This window comes from Mesocricetus auratus, unplaced genomic scaffold, assembly GCF_017639785.1.
Source record: "Mesocricetus auratus isolate SY011 unplaced genomic scaffold, BCM_Maur_2.0 Super-Scaffold_100007, whole genome shotgun sequence".
Classification (NCBI taxonomy): domain Eukaryota; kingdom Metazoa; phylum Chordata; class Mammalia; order Rodentia; family Cricetidae; genus Mesocricetus; species Mesocricetus auratus.
In genome coordinates this window covers 10,197,210-10,220,424 of record NW_024429191.1, presented here as the reverse complement: position 1 = coordinate 10,220,424, position 23,215 = coordinate 10,197,210, and the positions used below count along the sequence as shown (strand labels likewise).

The 23,215-nt window shown below is 55.1% G+C and overlaps 1 protein-coding gene across 5 annotated transcripts in view; it reads left to right on the top strand.

The window, feature by feature from the left end:
* Positions 1–294: 294 nt before the first annotated feature.
* The window catches only part of Cacna1h (calcium voltage-gated channel subunit alpha1 H), a 58,246-nt gene continuing 35,325 nt past the window's right edge, over positions 295–23,215 (top strand). For 4 of the 5 annotated variants that reach the window (XM_040748331.1, XM_040748330.1, XM_013121712.3 and 1 more), the window contains exons 1-2: positions 295–422; positions 715–1,031. In XM_040748331.1, coding sequence (XP_040604265.1) covers positions 733–1,031 — 299 coding nt within the window. In that variant the 5' untranslated portion in view covers positions 295–422; positions 715–732. Of the gene's footprint in view, positions 423–627; positions 1,032–23,215 lie in introns of those variants that run through there. The other variant, XM_013121711.3, reaches the window with a different exon arrangement.

The window sequence follows — 23,215 nt, the reverse complement described above, 5'->3', positions numbered from 1 at the left end:
CACCCTCCGTCCCTATCCTGGTCCCTGTGGGTCGCCCCCGACCCGCCCCGGCCGCGCTGGCCCCGCCCCATGGGCCGCCCCCGCCGCCCCGCCCCCTCGCCACTGCTCACTCCGAAGTTTCCTGCGCTGTGCGCGGACGGGCTCCAGGGCTCGCTCGCTCCCTCCACGGCTCGGCCGCGCCCCCGGCCCGTGCCCGAGGTCCGCGCCCGCCCCGCCGTGCATTTAGCGGTTTTCCGCATCGGGACACCGTTGCTGCTGCTGGGCGAGCCAGAGCTAGAGTCTCCGCGAGAGCTGGTGCCGGGTGGGCCGGGGGCACGGGCCGAGGCGGCGGTACTGGCCCAGCTCCGGGCTCCGGGCTGGGTCCCCACTGACAGCGCCGCCCGGGCAATGCCCGCGGGGACGCCGCTGGCCGCCGGAGCGAGGTGAGACGCGGCGGGTACGCGCGCTTATTGCGCGCCTGGGACCCTTTGAACTTGAGCTCTGTGGGCGCAGAGCCCCTCGGGCTCCCACAGCCCTTTGCCTGGGCCTTGGGGGTGGGGCTGCCAGCCTTTGCCGGCGGGAGGGGGCGGGAGGGGGCCGGGGGCGCATTTGTCTCTAATAAGGAGAGACAAAGACATCCCGGCGGCCGCGGCTGTTCCCGCAGCTCCGCTCCGCCTGAGGCGGGGCGGGGGCGTCGTTCCTGGGCCAGGGTCACTGCCTGCCCTCTCTCCGCAGGTGCTGCCCTCTGCCACCATGACCGAGGGCACGCTGGCCGCGGACGAGGTCCGGGTGCCCCTGGGCGCTTCTCCTCCGGCTCCTGCAGCGCCGGTGAGGGCTTCCCCAGCGAGCCCTGGGGCGCCGGGGCGCGAGGAGCAGCGAGGATCCGGGTCCGGCGTGTTGACTCCAGAGAGCCCAGCGACCGAATGTGGTGCCGACCTGGGTGCCGACGAGGAACAGCCCGTCCCATACCCGGCACTGGCGGCCACGGTCTTCTTTTGCCTTGGGCAAACCACGCGGCCGCGCAGCTGGTGCCTCCGACTGGTTTGTAACCCATATCCTTACAGGGTTGGCGAGGCGCTGGGGACTGGGGTGTGGGACTCCCCCTGCGTACATCCTGTGAAACCCGGCTTCTGGGATCCGGCGCGGGCTGGGTAGGGGTGCGAAGACAGTGTTCTTCTCAGAGATGGTGGGGATACACCTCGGAATTCGCCCGTGGGATCCGGGTTCAGAGGCATCTTGAAACGGGAGAGTATGGGCAGAAGCAGCGAGGATGCCGCCGGCTCGGAAGGGGAAAAAAAGGGAGTTATTAACTCCTGGCGTCCAGCGGAGGTGGGGATCCCCGCCTGTTTAGCTTTCCAACCGAACACCTAAGCCTGTGTGAAGACCCTCGCTGGAGGCTGGGAGGCTGGAAGGGGAGAAAGTTTTCCACCTGCTCTGTGGGCGCTGTGAGCCGGGCAGGGCTGGTCCCTAGTTCTTTTCCGCGGAGAGGCAGTGACGTTGGCTGAGAACTCATGCTTCCAGGCTGAAGTCCGTTCAGGGGCTGATTTAAGTCATGCGCGAATGGCGGGGGGCAGGGAGGCAGCTAGCTTTGAGCCTGAGCCCCCTTTTCACAGTTACCCAGCTAGAGAGAACAGGATTGTGTCTTTTTTTTTCTTGGCCGCAAGGGCACGGACTTTCAGAGAAGCTTCCAGAACAGGGTTGAGTCAGTGTTGGAGGCATTTCTGGGGTGCAGAAAGAGGTTTCTGGCCCTCAGAAGGTTGCCTTTTGGGGACTGCCCTCATGGGCTCTGAGGAGGAGCTGAAATCATGCCTGGGTTGCTTACCACCCCACCCCCCAGCCAGCAACTCATCGGAGCTGGTCACCAGGGTAGGCTGGGCTGTAGGTGCTCCTGCTTCCTTCCTGGGCTGCTTGGGTGGAGGGCCAAGGGGAGTTGACATGGGCCCATAAACACTCTTCGGCAGAGTCGGAGACAGAGGCAAAATGAGCAATGTGTGTATATGTTTCTCTACCTTGTGTGTTTAACTGTATAAATATTAAATACAAAAGAGAAATCTGTACCAAAAAAAGTAATAAAGCCCGTGTTTCTTTTCACTCCAATCCAAACACTGGGTGAGTCAGATTTTTCTCTGCTTATAAAAGAGAATGGTGGTCCCAGGGCTATGGCTGTGGCCTACTCTGAGCTGTCTTGGGCTCCAGTGCCTGCCGTCTTTGTCCTCTGCAGTTGACTGTGGTGACTGCCAGTGGTGGGCATCCTCTGGGTTGGTTGGCCCTCTGTACAGGAAAAAAAAGGGGGGGTGACCTTGTGTGTCAGCTGTCATTTTGTCTCTTCTGCAGGACCTGGCCTGGGGGTGACTGGGCCACTTGGCTTTGGTGGAGAGGTGGTTGGGAGTGGTGGCAGGCCACTGGGCAGGGGACAAAGGCCAGCCCTGTGTTAATGAGTGAGTTTGTTTCCAAGGCTGTGCAAACTACGGGAAGACTGGAGTGGGCCTAGACTTAACTCTGGCTGCACAGGAGTGTGTGGCCGACCCTGGTTCTCTGGGCTGCTGTGTCCCCGAGGACTTCTAGCAAGGTTGTTTGTGTGGCTGTGTACACAGAAGGTGGGGATGGCATGGCTCCTGCAGGTAGAGTGAGCCCTCAAGGCTGTGGAGCTGACACTGCCAGCTGACCCGAGCCAACTTTGTGAACCTGCAGTGGAAGACGCCCTTGTAGTCTTAGGAGAGGTTCAGGGATTACCAGCCCTGGGAGATGAGGAGAACGCTCGTCTGGGAAAGAGAATGCCGGACTATCTCCACAGGTGAAACCACCAAGGGGAGGGAGATGGGTCTTGCCCCTCCTGCCATCAAGCACATCCCTGTTATGAAGCTGCTGGCTGCTTCCAGGAACTCTGCCACACCCCCCATCTTCTTGCTATGTATACCTCAAGACACAGTTCAATTCTCCTACTCCTGAAAACCAGGGATGGATTCTGAGTGTCTCCGAGCTAGGGAAAAGTCCTACTAAAAGTCTGTTTTTTCCGGTTTATATGGCCCAGTCAGCACTCTGCATCTGTCATTTGAGTGGGTTCATTAGAGCCCTGGCCACATGGCAGTGGGTCTCACCCCCAGCAGATGCCAGGCTCTGAAGTAGGGGTGTGAACCTGGGCCTCAGGGAGATCCTAAAATAAGCTGCATGCCTGGACAGGCGGGGGGGGGGGGATCAGCTTACTGGGGAAGCCCATGTGGGCTGAGGCTTTCCAAGCTCTTTGAGGCTCTTTACATTCCTGGGAGTTGGGAGGGGGTGGCTTTGTATGAGGCAGGGGAACCATGGGTGATTGGCGTAGCCAGGGTTTTACAAGGGACTGTGTAGTGCCCTGTGGCTAGAGGGTATTTCCTGGGCCTCGGTTCTCCCATGCAGGTAGACAGTGTGTCTTTCCCAGAGGGTAAACTCCAAAGCAGGGAAAGTCAGCTTTGCTCAGGTGAGAAGCAGCTGCTGCCTCCCTGCAGATGCCTGCCAGCCATAGCTGGGTTTTTATTGGCTGTTGGAACATAAGGGAAGTACTTTCTCCCAGTCCCGGACCTTTCTGGAACTCTCACATGGCTAGCCAAGAGACTGATGTACACATGGTCCTGGGTCTGCCTGGATGGTATCTCCCATCCCTGTTGCAAAGGAGCCTCCAAGGACAGCCTTTGTCTTTATTGATTTAGTTTGCTCTTTAAAAATACAATCAGGCTGGAACTTTTGGGGAGAGCGATGTTTCTCCTACACAGGCTTATTTATAGAGGAAGGTGGGTGGGACCCGTGTGTTTTAGCTGCTCCGCTGGGTTATGTTCTGCCCTGGCTCCCCCACCCCACCCCAGGCTCCTGACCCAGAACTGCCTGGAGTGCAGCTGCCTGTCCCAGCAAGGGAAGGTGGGGCCTCCCTGTGGTAGGAAGCTCAGGATGGGCACCCGGCTGTCCTGTGTCATCACGGGAAGTGAGCTATGGATGTTTAGAATCTAGGAGGAACCTGGGTGTTCAGAAGTGAGAGTCTTTAGGACTCTTTAACCTCTCCTTCCCCACAACTGGCACCAAACCCTCAAGTCACCAGCAAAGAATGAAGGACATATCAAGGTCACATAGGTGAAGAGGGGCAAGGTGGCCCCAGCCCAGCCAGGAAGCTCACATATTGGTTGCACCCCTGGCCAGATAAGCCTAAGGCCTTATGACATTTTCTTTAAAAATGGATGTTTTGAGATGTCCAAGGGCACAGTGCTTCAAAGTGGCTGCCAGTATGTGGCCTCACCTTGGCATGCATGTCCCCAGTGGGAACTTGCAGAGTGCTGGGACGTTGTCCTTGCCTGGATCCTGTTCCCTTAGAACGGTCCATCTCTGCTGTTTCAAACCATCCAAGAGCTGGCTCTCAGGAAAACCAAACTGTCTTGATTTCTGGTGGTTACTGGGCCTCTAGGGACTCTTGGATCTGAATTCTGAGCCAGAATATTAAGTAGCATAGGCTTCTGTAGCCTTGGCTTCCACTCTTCCCAAGGAACATTGTGGTTTCTTGGGGATCCTTTAAGGGTTCTTGGAGCCTAGGTGGGGATCGTTGTTCCCTCCCTAGCCAATCTGTCCATAATCTGGTACCTTGCCTGGTCCTTGGTCTATTAACTGTCCATGTTCACGTCTGTGGTCTCTGGAGATTCTGCTTGGCCTGCAGAACAGCCGCTTCCTCCTTTAATGTCCTCCACTCTCACCCAGTTAGGGTTATGGGATGCTTCCTGTGTCTTACCAGGTTCTCTTGTCTTGCTAGGAATGTTGGCTCATCATTTCAGGAGTCAGCCTTCCCCAAGGTCCTAGAGCTGAGCATCCAGTGTGTACTGGGAGAAGACTCGCAGGACATATGCCTCACACCCTTGAAGCTACTAGTTAACATCTACCTAGTGGGGATCTGGAGCATGTGTGGATCTATGGCTGTGTTGGGTGAAGGTCTACCATGGCTCTGGGACTCATCTGGCACAGGGGAGGGCAGCATTGTTGCTGAGAGCTACAGATGGAAGAGAGATCTTGGGAAGGAAGGGCCTCAAATGTCTCACAGACGTCTGTTGGGAGAGTTGTTAATACCTTCATCCAGGAGGTGACAGGTTCGCATACCCATGTGAGATCAACTTTTCCATCTCATCCCTCCGTGAAATGGGCATGATGCCAGTGAGGCCAAGCATGTCTTGCTGAAGGCCTGCAGGGCACACATAGGCTTCAGTGCCTATGAGGAAGGAATAGGAGTCTTCCTTATTCTAGGACAGGTTCTGCTCTGACAGGAACTGTGCCTCCCAGACCTGTTTCTGTGGGTCAGGAATGGCTGTGCTACCTTAGTATGTTTGGGTTTGTTGGGACTATTGAGGCCACCATACAGTGTCCAGGCGAACTGATAGCTCCGCCCTTCTCATGGAGGCATCACCTTCCTAACAAACACATTTCCAGGGGTGGTGGCTCTGCTGCCAGTTGCTGGTGGCCCCTTTTATCAGGCTTTATCCTGTGTGTTCCTAACCCTAGTCACCTCTGGGGCTGACCAAACCCAGTACTCATTTCTGATAGTCTCAGCATCTCAAGTGTACATAGGAGCCAGGCCACCAGTCAGTCACATGTGCGCTTTTCCTTGAAACCCCTTTGTTGTAAGGAATTGTGAAGGGAGGGCCTCATAATACCGGTGGCCTTGGCTGCCTCATTCAGCAAAGGTCTCCCCAACAGAACCCAGCTATTCATATGCCTGTGGCAGGTGGGGCCCTCCTTTGGAGGGTGTGGAGTCTGAACTAGAGCCTGCTAGGACCAGGACCAGGGAAGCGGTAGCTACTTGGTGACCATTGAGTCTGTGTGAGAGGAGGCCAGTAGCAGGTTCAGACTGGCCAGCAAGTACCATGGTTTTGTTCCTGAGATAAGAGAGGACAACAGCTCATCTGAAGTGTGTGTGTGTGTGTGTGTGTGTGTGTGTGTGTGTGTGTGTGTGTGGCGGGGGGGGGCATATGGCAGAAAGGGTTCTGAATTCCTCAGAGCCTGCTCTTAGGAGTGTGGGGTCTGAGATGAAATGGAGAATTGGGATATCAAAGGCCAGCCTGGGGACTCAGGAATCTAGTGTGTTCCTCGGGAAGGGGGCAGTGTTGGAACCCAGCCTGATGGGAAATTGAGGTAAGCCTGGAATGTAAGAACACTGCAGGACAAAGAATGGGCCTCATGCTTTGGAGGCCTGGCCTGTATAGATGCTTAGACACCCCAGCTCCACGCTGGTAGAGTAAGTCTTTAATGCAGGCTGTGGGTGTCTCTGTGGCCTGCAGGAGCGCACAGGGTGGTCCGGGAGCTCCCTTCGCTTCCTCATATGCAGTGGGCCTGGCTCCCAGCTCTGCTGGCAGCCGCCCCATTCAGGGTCAGGATGTGGAAGAATGCGGGGGATGGGGCAGCCTGTCAAACAGGGATGAATCCAGAGCGATGGCCTGTGGCCAAGTCCAATCCTCAGTCTTGAGCAGTCAAGGTCAGGCGCGCAAATCCGTTACCTTTGTTTATGCAGATGTCGGCCCTGGTGCTGAGCTGAGCCTGCTGGGGAAGGGGCAGCAGCTCAGGACCTGACTCAAAATGTTCCTTCCCCACCTCGAGGGCCGGTACCCTCCTCCCTTTTCCTGGGTGGTCACCGGTCCTGGCCTAACTTGGAGCACCCCTAAGAAAGGTGGGCCCAGGTTAAATTTCCCAAGCCTGAGATTAAAGGCCAGCCACAGCCCTGGGCAGAAACAAGGTGTGATATAGATATAGGGCTGGATCCTTGATCAGACATAGGGGACAAAGGCCCAGACAGGATGGAGTCCAGGGGACCAGGGACAAGGAGGAAAGGAGCCACTGGCTCTCAGCGCCATCCCAGTTCAAGAGAGTTGGCCGAAGGTCTGGGCACCTTCCCCAGAGCGTTGTGCCGGCCTGGAATGGCAGGCTTGCTACTCACCATTTTCTCAGGAGGGGCCTTATGGAAAAGAATTGAGCCACTGCCGCCACGTGGCTGCCAGCACTGGTGTCTCTGGCTTCTCAAATCTCTCTAGGCACTGTGGCTGGCAGGGGGAGGGGGTGAGCCACAGGCTGGCAGGGAGATCGGGGTTCTGGAGGCAGGGGCAGATGGAAGGAACCACTGAGGAACACGCTGGATCAGGTGCTGGGTTGGGGCCTGCCAGACCCTGATGACTCTGAACTGCTTCCTTCACTGGGATGTGTCAGTGGTGGGCAAAGAAGCCCTGGACAGTCAGGAGTCTGGCCCACCACAGGCTTGGTCTTTGCTACAGGAGGATTTCAGGGGTCCCAAAGGACTCCTTTTCACACGTAGACTACCCAAGCCTTTGCCGGAGTTGGAGACTGGACTTGGAAGCCTCCCTTATGCTCCAAACGTTGGAGACTGCCTTAGGCTTAGAGCAGTTCCTCCAGCTACCCAAGTTGCGAAGGGGTCCGTCAGGCTTGATTCAGACACACCGTTCCTGCACCCATACCCACCTCCTCCCACCTTCTGATAAGAGACCCATGGGCAGCGCCTCAGCCCTGCCTGGTCCAGCCACATTTCTTCATCCTTTCCTGTTTGTGTCCTTCGTACTTGTGTGTTTTTTCTTGAGGGAAGTAACCATGGCACAAAAATGTTCCTTTTATGTGAGCATTAGGTAAAGAGTCAGTGTTTTATTAACATGGCACCGGCATGAATCCTCAGCATCTTAGCTGGCCTGACCCGCATCAGACAGTAGAGAGAGGACCTGCTTAGGGCGGAGGAACAGGCCAGTCCTGGGGACCACAGTCCCTGCTCAGCTCTGTGTAAATAGATGAGTGCCCGCCATGGCCTGACCCTGGCAGCACACAGGATGTTCCTGGCAGGCACGATACTTGGCTTGGTTGCCCTGTGCTATTCCCTCTGGATTGTGCCAGTGCTGTCCCCTCCCCAGGCTAGACTCCAGGTTGGTGCAGCTGGGACAGTGACCCGACAGGAAGGGGCTGTAAAGGTCTAGGGGGTGATTGCTCTGGCCACCCCACTTTGCTCTGGCCCTTTTCTTTACCGGTCACAATCTGCCGGAGTCCTGGGTATGGGGCGCAGTTGCCTCTGGGCCTCTCACAGGCATGAAGCTAAAAGAGGTTTCCCAGTACGGTTGGGGCACAGTAGCCGCTACAGTTGGGGGAGCTGGAATCTCTTGGGTCCTAGGTCCCTGTAGCTGCAGGCAGGTTAGCAACCTAGTTGATTCTGATGCCTTTGTGTGCAGAGTAATTGGACAGGGTGCTGAATCAGCAGGTGCAATGGCTGGGTGTAGCTCAGGGTGGGAGGCTGTTGGCCAGGTCTGTCATACACAGGGCTAGTGCAGCAGATATTTAGTAGGAACTCTAGCTGGTAGGCACAGGCTCCGGCCCCAGTGCTGAGCAGCACCCAGGTTCCCTGGGCCTTGGTCTTGTTGCCTTGGCCAATACTGGCGTGTGGAGGCAGCACATCAGACATGGTGATGGAAGGGATGGATCAGTGGGTGTTCTGGAAAGTAGTAGGACCTTCAAAGCACACAGACCTGGAGCCTCTGAAGTTGGAGTGGTGGAGAGGGCACCAAAATTGCATTGTTTCTGTAGACTGATCACCTTTTGGACCTTGGTTTTGTTCCCTGTGGCCCTGTGGCATTCAGCTGAGTGGCAAAGGAAGCTATATACACAATGCTTTGGTCGCTGTCGCTGTGCTGGGCTGAACATTGTCCCCTTCAGAGTCTGTCCAGCACAATGTGAGGTTTCCCACATTTCACAATAGGATGTTTCCAGAAGGTGCCCTGGAAGGTGCCCTGCAGGTCAGCCCACAATGGGGGTCTTGGGCGAGCTTTTACAGATGTAACTAGTTGAATTGAAGTCAGGTTGGACTAATTGCCCCAGCCCCAGTGATGGGAGTCTCTGGGAAGAGGACAGGCTGTTTGACAACTGTGAGAGACTGGAGCAGTGTGGCCAAAGCCATAGAATACAAGGACTATCATTGACAGCAGGAGTATAGAAGGCCAGGCACAGCCTCCTCAGAGCCTTGGAGATAAGCAGTCCCTGTTAAGGCCTGCACTGGGGACTTTGGCCCAGCCTCCCAGCCTGAGCAGGGGTAAGTTACTATTGTTTGAGGTGGCTGGCCTGTGGTGCTTTTTACAGAGCCACAGAACTCCAGCCCAGCTGGTGGCACGCTTGCCCACGTGGCTGTGAGTGTGCCCTTCTATGCATGCACGCCTGAATGAACCTTTTCCAGATAGCATGTCCCACCCCTGGAGAGAGATGAGCAGTTCTGCTTGGCTAGGGCAGGAGGCTGTGATGTGTTAACTGGAGGTGGCCACTTGGGATAAATCAAATGCCCAGGGTCAGGCTCTTAAGACAAGGGGTGGGCCACCTGGGGAGAGGAGAAAATCAGCCATGAAATCGGTCATTCTGACTGCCTGATCTGTCAGGCGGGCCATGCATTGGGCTCTCTGTTATGGTGAGAGTCCCCTCCCAGAGGCTTCTGCAGGTGTCTGGTGTATTTATGCATAGATCTCCAGGCAGCTCTGAGCCTCTCCCATCCAGCCCAGGGGCTTTCTGGAAGGTGCCCTGCAGGCCAGCTCACAATGGAGGGTCTTGGGCGAGCTTTTACAGAGCAGACTACTCTGCCCACAAGGGAGCCTGCTGAGATCCCCCCTGGGATTCCTCAACTCTCTCTCCATCCTGGTGGTCTCAGTCTTTCAGGAGTTTTTCTGCTGCTTCTGAGCAGAACGGTGGACATAGTCGATAAACCCATTTGGCTGTGAAAGCTGGTGTTCAGGTTCCCAGAAATGTAGCCCCTAATACCTTGGATGTTAGCTACCTCTAGCTGTTGCAGTTGTCCCTGGAGGAAGAGGACCATTTCCCTCTTGGTGTCCATGCAGAGGAGTATTGACCACAGATGGCCAGGGAGGAGACTCTGCTCTAGTCTGAAGCTGAACCCTGCCCCCAGCTTCCAGCCCCAGCTCAGAGAGTACTGGGAAGTACATTATGGACCATTATGCTTCTCCCGGGGCCTCCAGGAAACACTCAAGCCCTACTCTGCTAAGGCAGACCCCTGGATAGGCCATTGATCAGGCTGGGGGGACATGGGGTGAGTATGAACAGAGATGACTGAAGGAAGCAACTGTGGCCTGCGAGTAACACCCTTTGGACGCTTGTTCTTATGGTTCTTCTGTGGAAGTGTGGTCCTGTGGTCATCTTGAAGCTGTCCCAGGCACTTCCTGCCTTGAGGATAACTGACCCTCAAGACTTCTGTGTCCTTGGGGTTCACATCCAACCTCTCTGTTCTATGCTTCAAGCAGGAGAGACAGCCTGCAAGTTAAGGGCCTACAGCCCTGCTCAGAAAAGCCGTGACCCCATCTGCAATGTGGCAGGGCCCAGCTGTGCATCTGGCAGTGGTGGAGGGCCTGGGGCTGGGGCAGTATACAGCCTGTTCTTCAGGAGGGCTCTTCCTGCTGCCTTTCCAGGCTAAGGGTTCTAGCCCCGCGATCCCTGGTGAGTGTCCCGAGGAGCTTCCTAATCTTACACGGGGACGATAACCCTGCCCAGATGCCCAACCTCTGTTCTCAGGAAGGTACAGAGGGGCACGGGCGCCACGGAGACCACACGGCAGTGTCCCTATCATGTCCCTTTGTCTTTGGCAGCAGACACCAGTCCAGCCTCTGGCTGACGGCTGGTGAGTCAGCCTGCATTAGTGCCTCATTAAAATGGACAGGCTCTTCCCCAGGCTGCTGAGGGAAGCCCAGTGTCTCCTGCCCTTGCCCTGGCTGTGCCTAAGGCTGGCCGAGGCCTCCACTGTTATTGTGAACTGCACCCCCACCACACCACGGGCTCAACGAGACTCAGGGTGCCTAGAGGATGCTTCTCCTATGACATTTTCCTTCAGTCCTTTCTGGGGTGGTGACAGCGTAGGCCTGTGCTGTGTCACTGTGGTGACTAGATGGGGCCTGCAAGTACCCTGAAACTATCACCAATGTGCCAGGCCTTCAGATCCTCCGATGCCATCATTGTCACTCAGCATCTTCTGCAGTAATATGGATGGGAGGGGCCAAGTCGGTTCCTCGACCCACAAGGAACAGCTGTAGGTCTGAGACCATGTGGACATTTTCCAGGCCAGTTTTATAGTAGAGGTGGATACAGGCATGTGTGGCTTCTCTGGTGCTGTCTGTGGGTGATACAGGCTAGTTCTGGGGCTGGGTCTTACTGCTGGAGGGAACTCTTCAGTCCCCTGTGAAATTAGTATTTCCACCAAAAGATGTAAATGAAACCACCTAGGATGAAACTGAAACATGTAAAAGTGTTGGGTTTTTTAAATTTGAAACCCAAGTTTAAGGTTTCGGGATTTATTATATTTTGTGTATATGTGCCGGTCAGAGGACAACTTGTGGGGGTGGGTTCTCTCCTGTGTCATGTGGATCTTGGAAATCAAACTCCGTCATTAGTCTTAGCGGCATATAGTTACCTGCAGGGCCATCTCTCAGGATTTCTGTTTTGAGACAGAATCTCATGTAGCCCAGGTTGGCCTTGACTTTATATGCAACTGAGGATAACCTTGAACTTGTGATCTCCTTGCCTCCATCTCCTGAGTGAGGTCTGGGATCACTAAGCCTAGTTTATGCAACAGTGAGGTTCAGACTTGGGGCTGTGTGCATGGTAGGCATGCCCTCTGTCAGCTGAGCTCTACCTCCAGGCCCTGTATCTTTGACTCCCAAGAACTGGGTGACCTCATCCCAAGCACTTTAGTTACATAGTGTGGACATAGCAGGCATTCGCCCCCCAGGGTGTGGGATCCTCCTCATCGGCATGATCTGGTATTCTTGTGTAGGCGTGTCTCTGCTTATCCCTTCAGATCCTAGTTCAGGGAAGCCTCTGGTGCCAGACCTGGTGAGATGGTACCCACTTGGAACACCGTAGTCCCTATCCTGTGAGGTGAGCAGTGGTGATGTAGGGTTATCACATGCTACCTGAGTGTGATGTGGTTACCACCACCTGCAGAGCCTCAGTTTACTTGTCTGCAGAATGGCCCATGTGGATAGTTGCTACCAAGCTCTGTCCCTCTCTCAGTCCTGGGACTGCTGGTGACTTGTTCCCCTCTCGACCCTGGCACGGTGAGTTCTGGCTATAGGTGTGGGCTGTCTGCTGCCTCCCTACCTCTTCCTCTAAAGCATTCTTGGTGGGGCCAGGGGGTTGGTGGCACACCCAGGTTGGTGCTGGATCTTCATAGTTCCTGTGAAAGAGACCCTGCCAGATCCCTTCCTTCGAGATCCAGGCCTGAGCCTGTAGAAACGACCTTGGGTAGCAGGGTTGGTTGGTTTGGAGTTTGTGCTGTTAGTGACTGACTGGATGTGGACCACTGTAGCTCAGGGCTAGGAATGTTAGAGGCATGGGGGGCTCATGGCCCCAGTTGAGTTTCTAAGTACGGGTCACTCCAGTTCCCTCGTGTTTGCCCGTCTCATGGAAGTTGGTGACTCCCTCTCCTTTCAGGGCCACAGCCCTGCCCCTAAACTGTGTGTCCACCAGGAGTACACTCCAAGCAGTGAATCCCAGGCGATTTTGTTCCACAGAGGTTCTAGGATGTGAAACACTCTTCAGTGACACAGGGATGTTTGGTGAGGAGGGGTCCCCTGAAGGCTTTCTGTGGAGCCAGCTGGTTGTGTGTCGTAGGGAAGGCAGCTGTATGTGGTGAGGCCACTGCCAAGAATGACTCCCTCATACCACTGTGTTCCCAGTGCCACCATCAAGAGGAATGTTGTCCAAGCTAGCCAGTGCCATGGAGATAAGTTTGTCAGAGGGGCAAGGGAGCAAGGCCTCACTAACTGGGAGCGGATACCAGGGCATGGTGTTTGTCTCAGAAGCTGGACATGTGCCACACTCTTCCATAATATCCCAGAACCTTGCCTGCTTTTCAGCATTGGGGTCTGGGTCACCAAAGCATATGGGGCTAAGTCCAGCCAGCCTGAAGCCACAAGGGGAGGCTGGCTGGGTGTGCCCTGGGAAGGGATAGAGTATCTTTATCTACCAAGGCCTGGTCCAGGAGAGCTTCTTGTGGGGGAGTGCTTGGCACCCCAGCACTGGAACATCAGCCTTGGGAATTGAGAGAGCCAGAAGGAGGCCTTCAGGCCACACCATCCCTTCTCATGCCTAAGTCCTTGTCATCCTCTCGGTGTCCCAACTCCATCCCCAGGTGGCAGTGTGTACCACCCTTCCGAGGGTGCACACTGGCTGTGGCTCTGACCACTTCACCCTGACACAAGGCCAGTGTTCCCCCTGAACCTTCCCTGCTGACTGTCCTTTCTCTGAGTGTCAGAATGAGAGCTGGTTTCTTCTCATTTGCTGGGGAAGAATGCACTACGCGGTGCCCTGTGCATGGGCGGGCTCGTGGCTTCTAATTGGGAAATTGGCTGTCTGGGCCTGGCCCACTGGGCAGTTACTACAGCTTGGGGTGTGAGTGGCTCTGCGGCACAGGCTGCAAACCACTCTTGATCTCTGCCTTTTAATTACGCTTCGCCATGTCTTCCTCCCCACTCCCTTGTCTTCATAAGGGACGTGTTCCTGATTTTGAGCTCCCACTGAGAGGGTCTTGGGAGCAGTGACAGGGATTTCTTGTCATTTGATGCTTTCTCAGGACATGGCAAGGACTAAAAAGGGGGACATCAAGCCTCTAGTGGCCTGGGTGGCCTTGGGAACAAGAAAGCACAGTTTACCCCCATGAGGTGGTTTGGGACCCATTGTGGATGTAATGAGTTTCATGGAGTTTGCTACATGCCCCTAAATGTTGCCAAGTTCCTGCTGGCCCTATTTGTCCCAGAAGTCAGTGGTCTTTAGTCAACTGTCCAGAGCAGAAGGCAGGAGCTCCTGCCTGCCTGGCACATGACAGATCCAAGGGTCTGCATCCCGTTCACCTCACCAAGCCCCCCTGTGTATTCTACCTAGGGGTCCGCGGCTCGGTGAAGACAGCAGCAGCTGCTGAGCAGGGTTTGGAACTGGTAGGCTGACCCCAACACTGCCTGCACTATCGTGAGTCCACAGCTCTGCGTTTGTCACCCTAGTCTTCCACTTGCGCATCCGTGACTGCAGTGTGGTTCAGATCACAATGCGCATGCGTGACTACAGTGGTTCAGAGCGCCATGCGCATGCGTGACTGCAGTGTGGTTCAGAGCACCATGCACATCCGTGACTTGACTGCAGTGTGGTTCAGAGCACCATGCGCATCCGTGACTGACTGCAGTGTGGTTCAGAGCGCCATGCGCATCCGTGACTGCAGTGTGGTTCAGAGCACCATGCGCATGCGTGACTGCAGTGTGGTTCAGAGCGCCATGCGCATCCGTGACTGACTGCAGTGTGGTTCAGAGCACCATGCACATCCGTGACTGACTGCAGTGTGGTTCAGAGCGCCATGCGCATCCGTGACTGACTGCAGTGTGGTTCAGAGCACCATGCGCATCCGTGACTGCAGTGTGGTTCAGAGCACCATGCGCATCCGTGACTGACTGCACCATGCACATCCGTGACTGACTGCAGTGTGGTTCAGAGCACCATGCGCATCCGTGACTGCAGTGTGGTTCAGAGTACCATGCGCATCCGTGACTGCAGTGTGGTTCAGAGTACCATGTGCATCCGTGACTGACTGCAGTATGGTTCAGAACACCATGCGCATCCGTGACTGACTGCAGTGTGGTTCAGAGCACCATGCGCATGCGTGACTGCAGTGTGGTTCAGAGCACCATGCGCATGCGTGACTGCAGTGTGGTTCAGAGCGCCATGCGCATCCGTGACTGACTGCAGTGTGATTCAGAGCACCATGCGCATCCGTGACTGCAGTGTGGTTCAGAGCACCATGCGCATCCGTGACTGCAGTGTGGTTCAGAGCACCATGCGCATCCGTGACTGACTGCACCATGCACATCCGTGACTGACTGCAGTGTGGTTCAGAGCGCCATGCCCACGCCATCTCAGCCGACCACCTTTGTCTGGAGGTGTCATGTGGTGGGATCACATGCTTGCATGTGTCGGTGATGGAGCACAGCGAACCATCTGGTTTTGAGGGTTAGCTTCACTGTAGCAGGCCCCAGTGCCCAAAGGTTTTCTCCTATGGGTGCTATTCCAAGGTGCAGGTGGAGCTTTTTGTGCTCATGGACTAACAGGTGTCCAGGTGATTCTACCTGTGACTGAAAGTGCTGCAGTGAATGGGCAGGTTTGGGATTCAGTGTGAATCCTGCGTTTAGTCCTCCTGGGTAGATACTGTGAGCAGAATTGCTGGGTCACATAGGAATATTGTTTGGTCACATGAGAAACTACCAGGGCTTTTCCAAAGCAACCCCCACTTGCTAACCCTTTATCCCACCTGTGAGTCTGGGTCCCAGGTGCTATGACAGGGCATGTGTCATCTCCTGGGTGTAGCAGCCTGTCTGGTGGGTTCAAAATAGGGGTCTTGGCTGTGGTCCCTGAGCTTGACTGCCCCCTGCAATGAAGGCTAGGTCCTGGCTTCCAGTTGGGGTGGGGACAGGTGTTGCTGTCAGGTGGTGTCTGGGCCACGGGTAGGAGTAGCTGGCGCGTGTGTTTGCTCTGCATCCGTCCCTCCCTTCATTCTCGGGAGGATTTCAACACCCACACTTGGAATAAAAAAAAATTATTAATGAGCTTGGTGCGGTTGCCATGGGAACCTGTTGCTAATGAATCTCTGGGGTTTCCTCTTACCTTTGCGGAGCTACAGCAAGGCTGAGCTATGCTCAGACCAGGCATGCTTCCTTCTCCTTAGGTTGCCGTGGCAACGCCTGTCACTAATCCCCAGCCAGCTCCTGGTTTACCGGCCTGGCCCCAGGAGCCAGCTGCCCGCTTATGCTTACATAAAGTCTCTTACTGTGATCCTTGTTGCTCCCAGCCCCACCAGGCTCCCTGGAGCATCACCCTTCCTCTGGAGCCACACATGGGATCCCCACGATAAGGAGAGTAGATACGGTGTCTCGGGCTTTGTTAGAGAGTGCCTACATTGAGGTACCCCAGCAGGTAAGGGTGCAAGCTGGACCAACATAGGACTCCTGAGATGACATGTGTGCATAGATGCTACCCACCAAGTACGTAGCCTTGCTGCGCCCCTGGCTGCCAGCTTGATGGAGCCCTGTTGGAGAGACAGTAGGCCATCCTGAATCCTAGTGTCCTACTCACCAGGTGATGCATGGAGTATGTCAGGACCAGGGTCTCAGGGTCTAGAGAACTGCTGTTTGGGTTAAGCCTGCTCACCCAGTACTGGAGAGCCTGGGCTTGTGTATTCAATAAAGAGTTGAGTAGCATCCATGAGGGGACAAAGGGAAGGTTCTGTGTCACTCAAGGTAGTGGGACTTTCGGCATAAACCCCAAGCATGGGCCTGAGATACACAGCTTCTCATCCTTAATGATCCCTTCCTGAGCTGACTACTGGCCAAGGCCAGCTCTTGTATCAGTGCCTCCCCCGCTCTTCCTGCCAGCCCGTGTTCTCAGGGCATCTTGTAGGCTTCCAGGCAAGGGATGGACATATACAAGGAGGCTGATATGGGGGTGCTGGGTGACTGCAAGCAGACCTCTCCTAGCTTCAGTTTGCTGGACTAAGCCATGGTTGTAGAAGACAGAGGTGGTGTGGAAAGGGCCAGAGTGTATGATACATCCACACAGTGCTAGGCTCTGTGCTGCAGTCAGTCTCCAGAAGTGAGCATGTGACCCCTTGGTTCCAGGACATCTGTGGCCCCTGCATGAGTTAATTTCCTGTCTCTGTCACAGACAGTGGAGAGAAAACAATTTAGGAGAAAGACTGATTTGGGTTCAAGGTTTCAAAAGTTTCAGCCCACAGTCAGCTGACTCCATTACTTCTAGCCGAATATCCAGGGAGTGTGTGGAAAGGATGCCCAGGGAGCAAAAAGAGCGTGTGCATCAGCAGGCTTTGTCCTCCTTCCCGTCTTCCTTTTAGGTCCCCAGACTATGAGATGGTGCTGCCCACATACCGAGCATACCCTGACTTAGTCATCTCTGGAAACACACTCGGGCACACTCAGACGTGTGCTTTATCATCTCCTAGGCACTTCTCAGGGGAGTTGCTTCTGCTTGAACCCCATATTGCAGAGCCTGCATAGTTAATGCCTGCCTGGGTGGGGTTTGAACCTGTGAGCCCTGGAGAATTGGGTGGATGGATGCGGCAGGGGGCTAGACCAGACTTCAGCTGGTAGCCAGGAGCAAAATACCTACAACTCTGGGACGCCAGCAGGATCTCTCTCTTTTAGGCACTGCAGCAACGAGACCCATGTGGCTGAGGTGTCCACGCCAGCAGTCTTTCAGCATGTTGGTAGATTCAGAGCTGAGTTGATGGCCGTGGTGGCAGCTGATGGTGTTGGGACCAGCTTGACCTGGTGTAGCGGCAGAGTCTCCATTGCTAGGCTACGTGACCCAAGACTTGTGTCTGCTGGTACACTGGTAGTCATGGGCTTGGGTCCCTGGCTTTGTGTTAGGAAAAGCAGCAGCCAGACAAATAGGGGGAGTGATCGAAGGTCAGGCTTATGAGGCTGTGTCAAATGTGACACACAGTCCAGAAGGTAACAGCATGGAGCCCCTATGGATGAGTAGGGGCCTCCTTGGCCCCTAATACAGGAAGCAACTCATCTTCACTCCTGACCTGGAGTCAGCCTAGAAAGTTACCAGGCTGGGTGACCTTCAAACCCTGTGACATCATAGAATTTGCCTGGTTGAGCCTGCTTACCCTCCTGGTAAAACTTAACCCCTGGTGAAACTCCTGTCCTCAGCCTGGATCCCGGAAACACTGGCTGCCCCTCTGTCCCAGCTCTACCATAGAGCTCTCTCCCTCCCAGAGGCTGCTCCCTCATCCCACAGGAACAGTGTTGCAGGTGTTCAGGTCAGGAAGACAAGAGGGACCAATTAGAAGGGTGCTATGTTCCTACTGCTGCCTGGTGTTCACCCCGACTTCTCTCCTGGAGAAGCAGGACCAGGGCTGGTGGCCCCAGTCACGGGACAGGGTGGGAGCATCCCAGGAGCTGGGCTAAGCCACGGTATGGGGGTTGGGCTTGGCAGGAGGCCACAGAATAGTCAGGCTGCTGCGGGTATGAGGGCCTTGGGACAGTCCTGCCCAGTCTGTCCCCCAGGGGTGGGGGTGGGGGGCTTTGTGTGTCTACCTCTCAGTCCTGTCCTTGTCCCTTGGGAGAGGTGTGTCCATGCAGGTGTGTGTGGACACATATATCTCCAGCCACTGTGCTGGAATCACACTGGGAAGTGTGGGACTTGAAGCAGGGATGTTTTCCTACTCTCTGAAATACACCCTGCCCGATGATGGTGGCTGGGACTGGCTTCGGGATGCTTTAATTCCTAATTTAGACTGTTTATGTGCTGGGCTGGAGTTTCTGCCTGCCCCTCAGTGCCTCCCTCCTCACCACCCTCTGCTTCCAGCTGTCTGGGGCTTGCAGGGTCCCCTGACCCCTAGCCCCCACCCCTGCCAGCCACAGGTATTTCAGCAGTGAGCTCTCCATCTTCCGGGTCCCACCACAGAGCCCTCTTTGTGAGGGGCTGTCCCCTCCACACATGTTCTAGGCCTCTTTGGGATGGGGACCTGAGGTCATACTGTGGCCAGACTGCCCTGCCAGCCGGCTGCCTGGGTGGAGCCACAGGGCAGGGAGCAGAATGCCTTCAGCTGTCGCCTGGGGAGACAGAAACGGAAACAGGCAACAGGAACCCCTCCGTGACCACCACTCTTGGCTCCTTTATGAACTCCAAGGACCGCTTGAGATTGATGCTGACTGCTCAACTTTAATTAGGAAATACATTGTGCAAGGGCTGGTTTGATGGGGCCCTGGGCTGTCTTCCTGGTTGCCATGTCAACTGAGTGGGGGGGCTGTCACCTCCACCCCTGCCTAGCCACCCAGGCTTAGGGGAGGCTATAGGGAGAGAGTAGGGGCCCTTGTAAGCAGGACCCACAGCTTGATGCTCCAAGACAGCAGGGACCAGGTCTTGTCCCACCCGCCTCCCTCTCCTGTGTCTGTGGCCACAGTTACACAGGAGAGTCAGTCTTTCTGGGTGACCATGACACTGCCTGGTGGTCCAGGAGCCAAGCAGATGTCCCTATCCCTGAGGAAGTAAAGGCACAGACTGAAAGATGCTGTCGGGGGACTGTGCAGCCCGTGTCCATTGTAGCTCGCCACCCTCAGAGTACCCACAGACCCATCCAGAACAGAGGCTTCCCCATCTCACCACCCCTGTCTAGGTCTTCATCTCCTCTATAGACCAGGCTAGTATCCCCTCTCTTGGTGGTATCCTGTAGCCCCCCTGCCCTATGAGGTGTCCTCCATGTCTGCTTTTCTTTGCACAACCCAGATTCCTTCCCTTGGAGGACTCTTGGGGTAACTGGAGAGAAGGGGCCCCAGGGCCCACGGACAGGGCCATCTAAACGGAGCAGGTGCTCTAGAGCCCCACAGCCTGCCTGCTTGTTGCAGGTTCCTGCCTGGAAACCAGTGGACTCAGGAGCCTCTTCACAAACCTTACCACTCCAGAGACTAATGGAAGCTTCTGGAAGTAAAATCTGAATCTTGAGTGAGGCAGGACATTGCTTGTGCTGGGCTTTCATTCTCTACAAGGCTGACTCCTCCCAGCCTGCAGGAATCCTGCCACACTTGGTGCCCACTTACACTGTCTTTCCATCCTAAACCTCTGACCCCAGCTCCATAGCTGCTGGACATCTTGGTTCACACCACCTGTTTTAAGCCATTCTTACTCTGGGACAGGCCGAGCAAAGAGTGAGATGGGTTCCCAGAATCCCTCCTGTCTCGTCCCTGTTATTCACATCAGAAGAGGTGGCAAGGATGGTCCACACCTGTGGGAATGTCTCCGGCTGGGTAGGTTCTGTGGTTGAGGGGCCAGTGCCTCGAGGCTGCTGGGGTGCAGAAGACAGTGGCTTCTAATCAACTCCCTTTGTCCAGCTGGCTCAGGTCCTGCATCCCCTCACATTTGCCACTTGGCAGGTCCCCTGTCTCTGGGTTTAGTTGCTGTGGGTGTGGCTGAGACCATAGTAGAGCAGACAGGGCTATCTGAGTGGTTGGCGGGGCCACACACTAGTCCTAGGTTTTCCCTTATCCATCTTGCCTAGCAGAACCTGGAGCCACATCTAGGCCTAGGATAACTATCCCATCTTATAGATACCCCTTCTAGGCCATCCTCCCAGCTCTCCTACCAGGGTAGCTCCTGCACTGGGGCTTGGTCTGCCTCTCCCTTGGATGCTGGCAGGATTGTACCTCACTGTATGCTGAGTCTCGCAGCATCAGATCCTTGGCATGAGGGGGGATCCCCAAGATGTGGAAACAACAGGTAATATCCCTCAAGCTGGTGCTCCACACTGTGCTGGCTCCTCATGGGAGCCTGGCGGTTCCCTAATTAAGCAATTCATTATTAAAGCGGCAGTCTTCCTTGGAGCCTGCTTTCTGCTATTGCTGCGGGGACAGACCGGCAGCTACCCCACAGGGGCTGCACTGGTGGACAGCATGCAACCTGACACCCACTTAGAATTCTTAGCTTGTGTACTTTCTAGGAGCCCAGACTGGGGCTCCATGTCCCCTTGGGGCCATCTTGGGACCCAAAGGATGTTTGTGAGACACACCAACTTATAAACTCATCAACTCCCAGGGTTAAGCGGAGCCCGGGGTCATCAGCCTGGTCTGCCCTGGGGTGATTAATTCAACCACAGGCCAGACCTCAGAGACATCCTAAGGACATTAAGGGAGGGAACATCATGCTAAGCAGTTGGTATCTGAAAGAGGGGAGCAGCATGGAGACCCCTAGGGATGTTGGGGTACCGAGCTGGAATAGTTATTGACAGCTTATGTTCTGAGGCTGTAGATAGGTGAGTTTAGTGACACATAGGAACCCTGGGCCAGTGGGAAGTCGGGGAATCTTTCTGGTATTGGGGGGGTGTTCAGAAGGCCAGTATGGAAGTTAGAGTAAATGGAGACACTCATGTCTGAGCCTGTGTTCTCTGACAAGGTCGCATCTGCTCTCCAGCTCTTGAGACAGTGGCTGTCATACTTAAGGGGTCTCAGATGAATGAGAGCTCATGAGCATCTGGTGTGAGGTCCTGGTGGTTTATCCTAATGATGTTTAAAAACGTGGAAATTTAGGGGCTAGAGAGATGGCTCAGCGACTAAGAGCACATACTGCTCATTCAGAGGACCCAAGTTTGGTTCCTAGCACCTTCATCTGGGTGCTCAGCCATGTGTAACTCTAGCTCCATGAGATTTCACATCTCTGCCCTCCAAGGGCAACTGCACTCCTGCATGTACCTACACACAGGCACACACACACACACACACACACACTTATACTTGCACAATTTAAAAATAAATCTTAAAGCTGGGACATTGAAAACTCCCAACTGACCAGTTCACTTTAAAACCCTATTAAAAGTAATACCTCATGTGTTATTAATACATTCTTTCACGAAAAATGGCTGTTTTCCTAAGCACAGAGATTCAGTGGGAGCAGGAGCATTGCTTGTTAATCTTTGGGGTCTCGGCCATCTGGCCTGGTGGAGAACTGTGGCTTGTGGAGGAACAAAGCATGGGAGGAAGGGTTCATGTGCCATGGTGCAGAGATTTTTATCTGGTATTGTAGAGTGAACCCTGCCACCCCCACCCCCAATCAGGGGTCGTGTCTCTGCCTGTGTGTGTTGGGTTTTTAGGCCTGGCTGTGTCACCTTGGGTTTCTGAGGTCATGGAGAGGGCTGGACACAGCTGCCCTCCCTCTCTGTTAGGTGCTGGACCCTGGGGTGCACATACCGACTGTGAGGAGCCGAAGAGCCATGAGTAACACACTCCCACAGCCAAGTGTAAATTGAGCTCATCCTCCAATTTGCGTGTGTGTGTGTGTGTGTGTGTGTGTGTGTGTGTGTGTGTGTGTGTGTGTGTGTGTGTGTGTGTGTGTCCCTGGCTCTCAGGGAGGGGGATAGCACCAGGATTCCCCAGCTGTGGGTAGCCAGAGCCACAGGGCCAGCAGCCTTAATGGTTAGAAGCTGGTGTGGGGCAGCTTGAAAGGAAGAAGGGTTGAGCTTCACTCGCTCCATTAGGAAGACCCTGCTCTGCACGAGGCTGTCCTGACCCACCTCTCCCGGCAGGGGTATCTAGCACCTTCCAAAACATTGCACAGCATCTTTTAGAACACACGGAGGGGAGCTTGCCACACTGGGGAAGGGAGAGATGCCCCATTGTTAGCTTAAAAAAAAAAGACTCCAATGATTCTCTGAGCTTCCTTTTCCTGCTGGTTTCCAAGAATCCTGCTCCGACATAATGGATCGAGTTATTAGGGTATCGATTGAGACACGGGGAGCTGGAGGGAAGCCAGACCCAGCAAATTGGTATGGCACTGGCCAGGAGACTCCCTGGGGTCTAGGTCTGCGGTCAGCAGGCTGGTGGGTGGGCAGGCAGCCAGTAAGAGGCACCTAGCTCCTGGTGGCCACAGGGGAATCACATTCTGGCAGGGTAGCCAGTCCCTGCATCGGGGCCTTCTGTGGAGGGGGAGTAAGAGGAAAGAGAGTGTGTACACTCACGTATGTGCATACACTCACAAATATGCCTCTTGTGGGTGGTGCCTTAAAGTGTGATCCATTTAGACCAAGGCCTTTCTAGTGTAAGGCCCTACTGTGTGTAAGGACTCCTCTGTGTGCCCCCAGCCTGTTATTGGAGGAAGCAGGGGCCTATAAGGAGGCCCAGTAGGCTCTCCCCCCACTCTCGTAGATGTTTGTGGCTTGTTCTGTGAAGCCGCAGTGTGGGGTGGTAACTTGGACCCACAGAGCTCCCCACTGATCCCATCGCAGGTCAAGGCTCCCTCCCTCCACGACACTTTCTCTTTGAGCCCTGTCTCACATCTGCTCTCTTGCTTACCATGAGTTTGTCCTTCACTGTCCCTGTACCTAACTTGAGGAAGGCCAGCCTCTGTCAGCTCACTCTCAGGCCTGTGGACCTGCAGCACGTCCCTGACATGCAATGGGTACTCTGGGATGGATTTTGCTGCTCCACGACAGGCAGAGCAACAGAGGAGCCTGGTTCTTTCCTGGGGAAGACTTCCTGAGGTGGGCTTTTGAGTCTGAGCAGAGGTTGCCAAGGCAAAAGGAGAAGCGGATGGGTGTTGCTGAGTGTAGTGGCTGGCACCGGTTTCAGGTCAGTCATGATTCCCTGTTCTCCCCCTTAAGCTCCCCCAGTGTGACAACCCCCTATGGCCTAAGGCTGCAGCATTTCCAGGC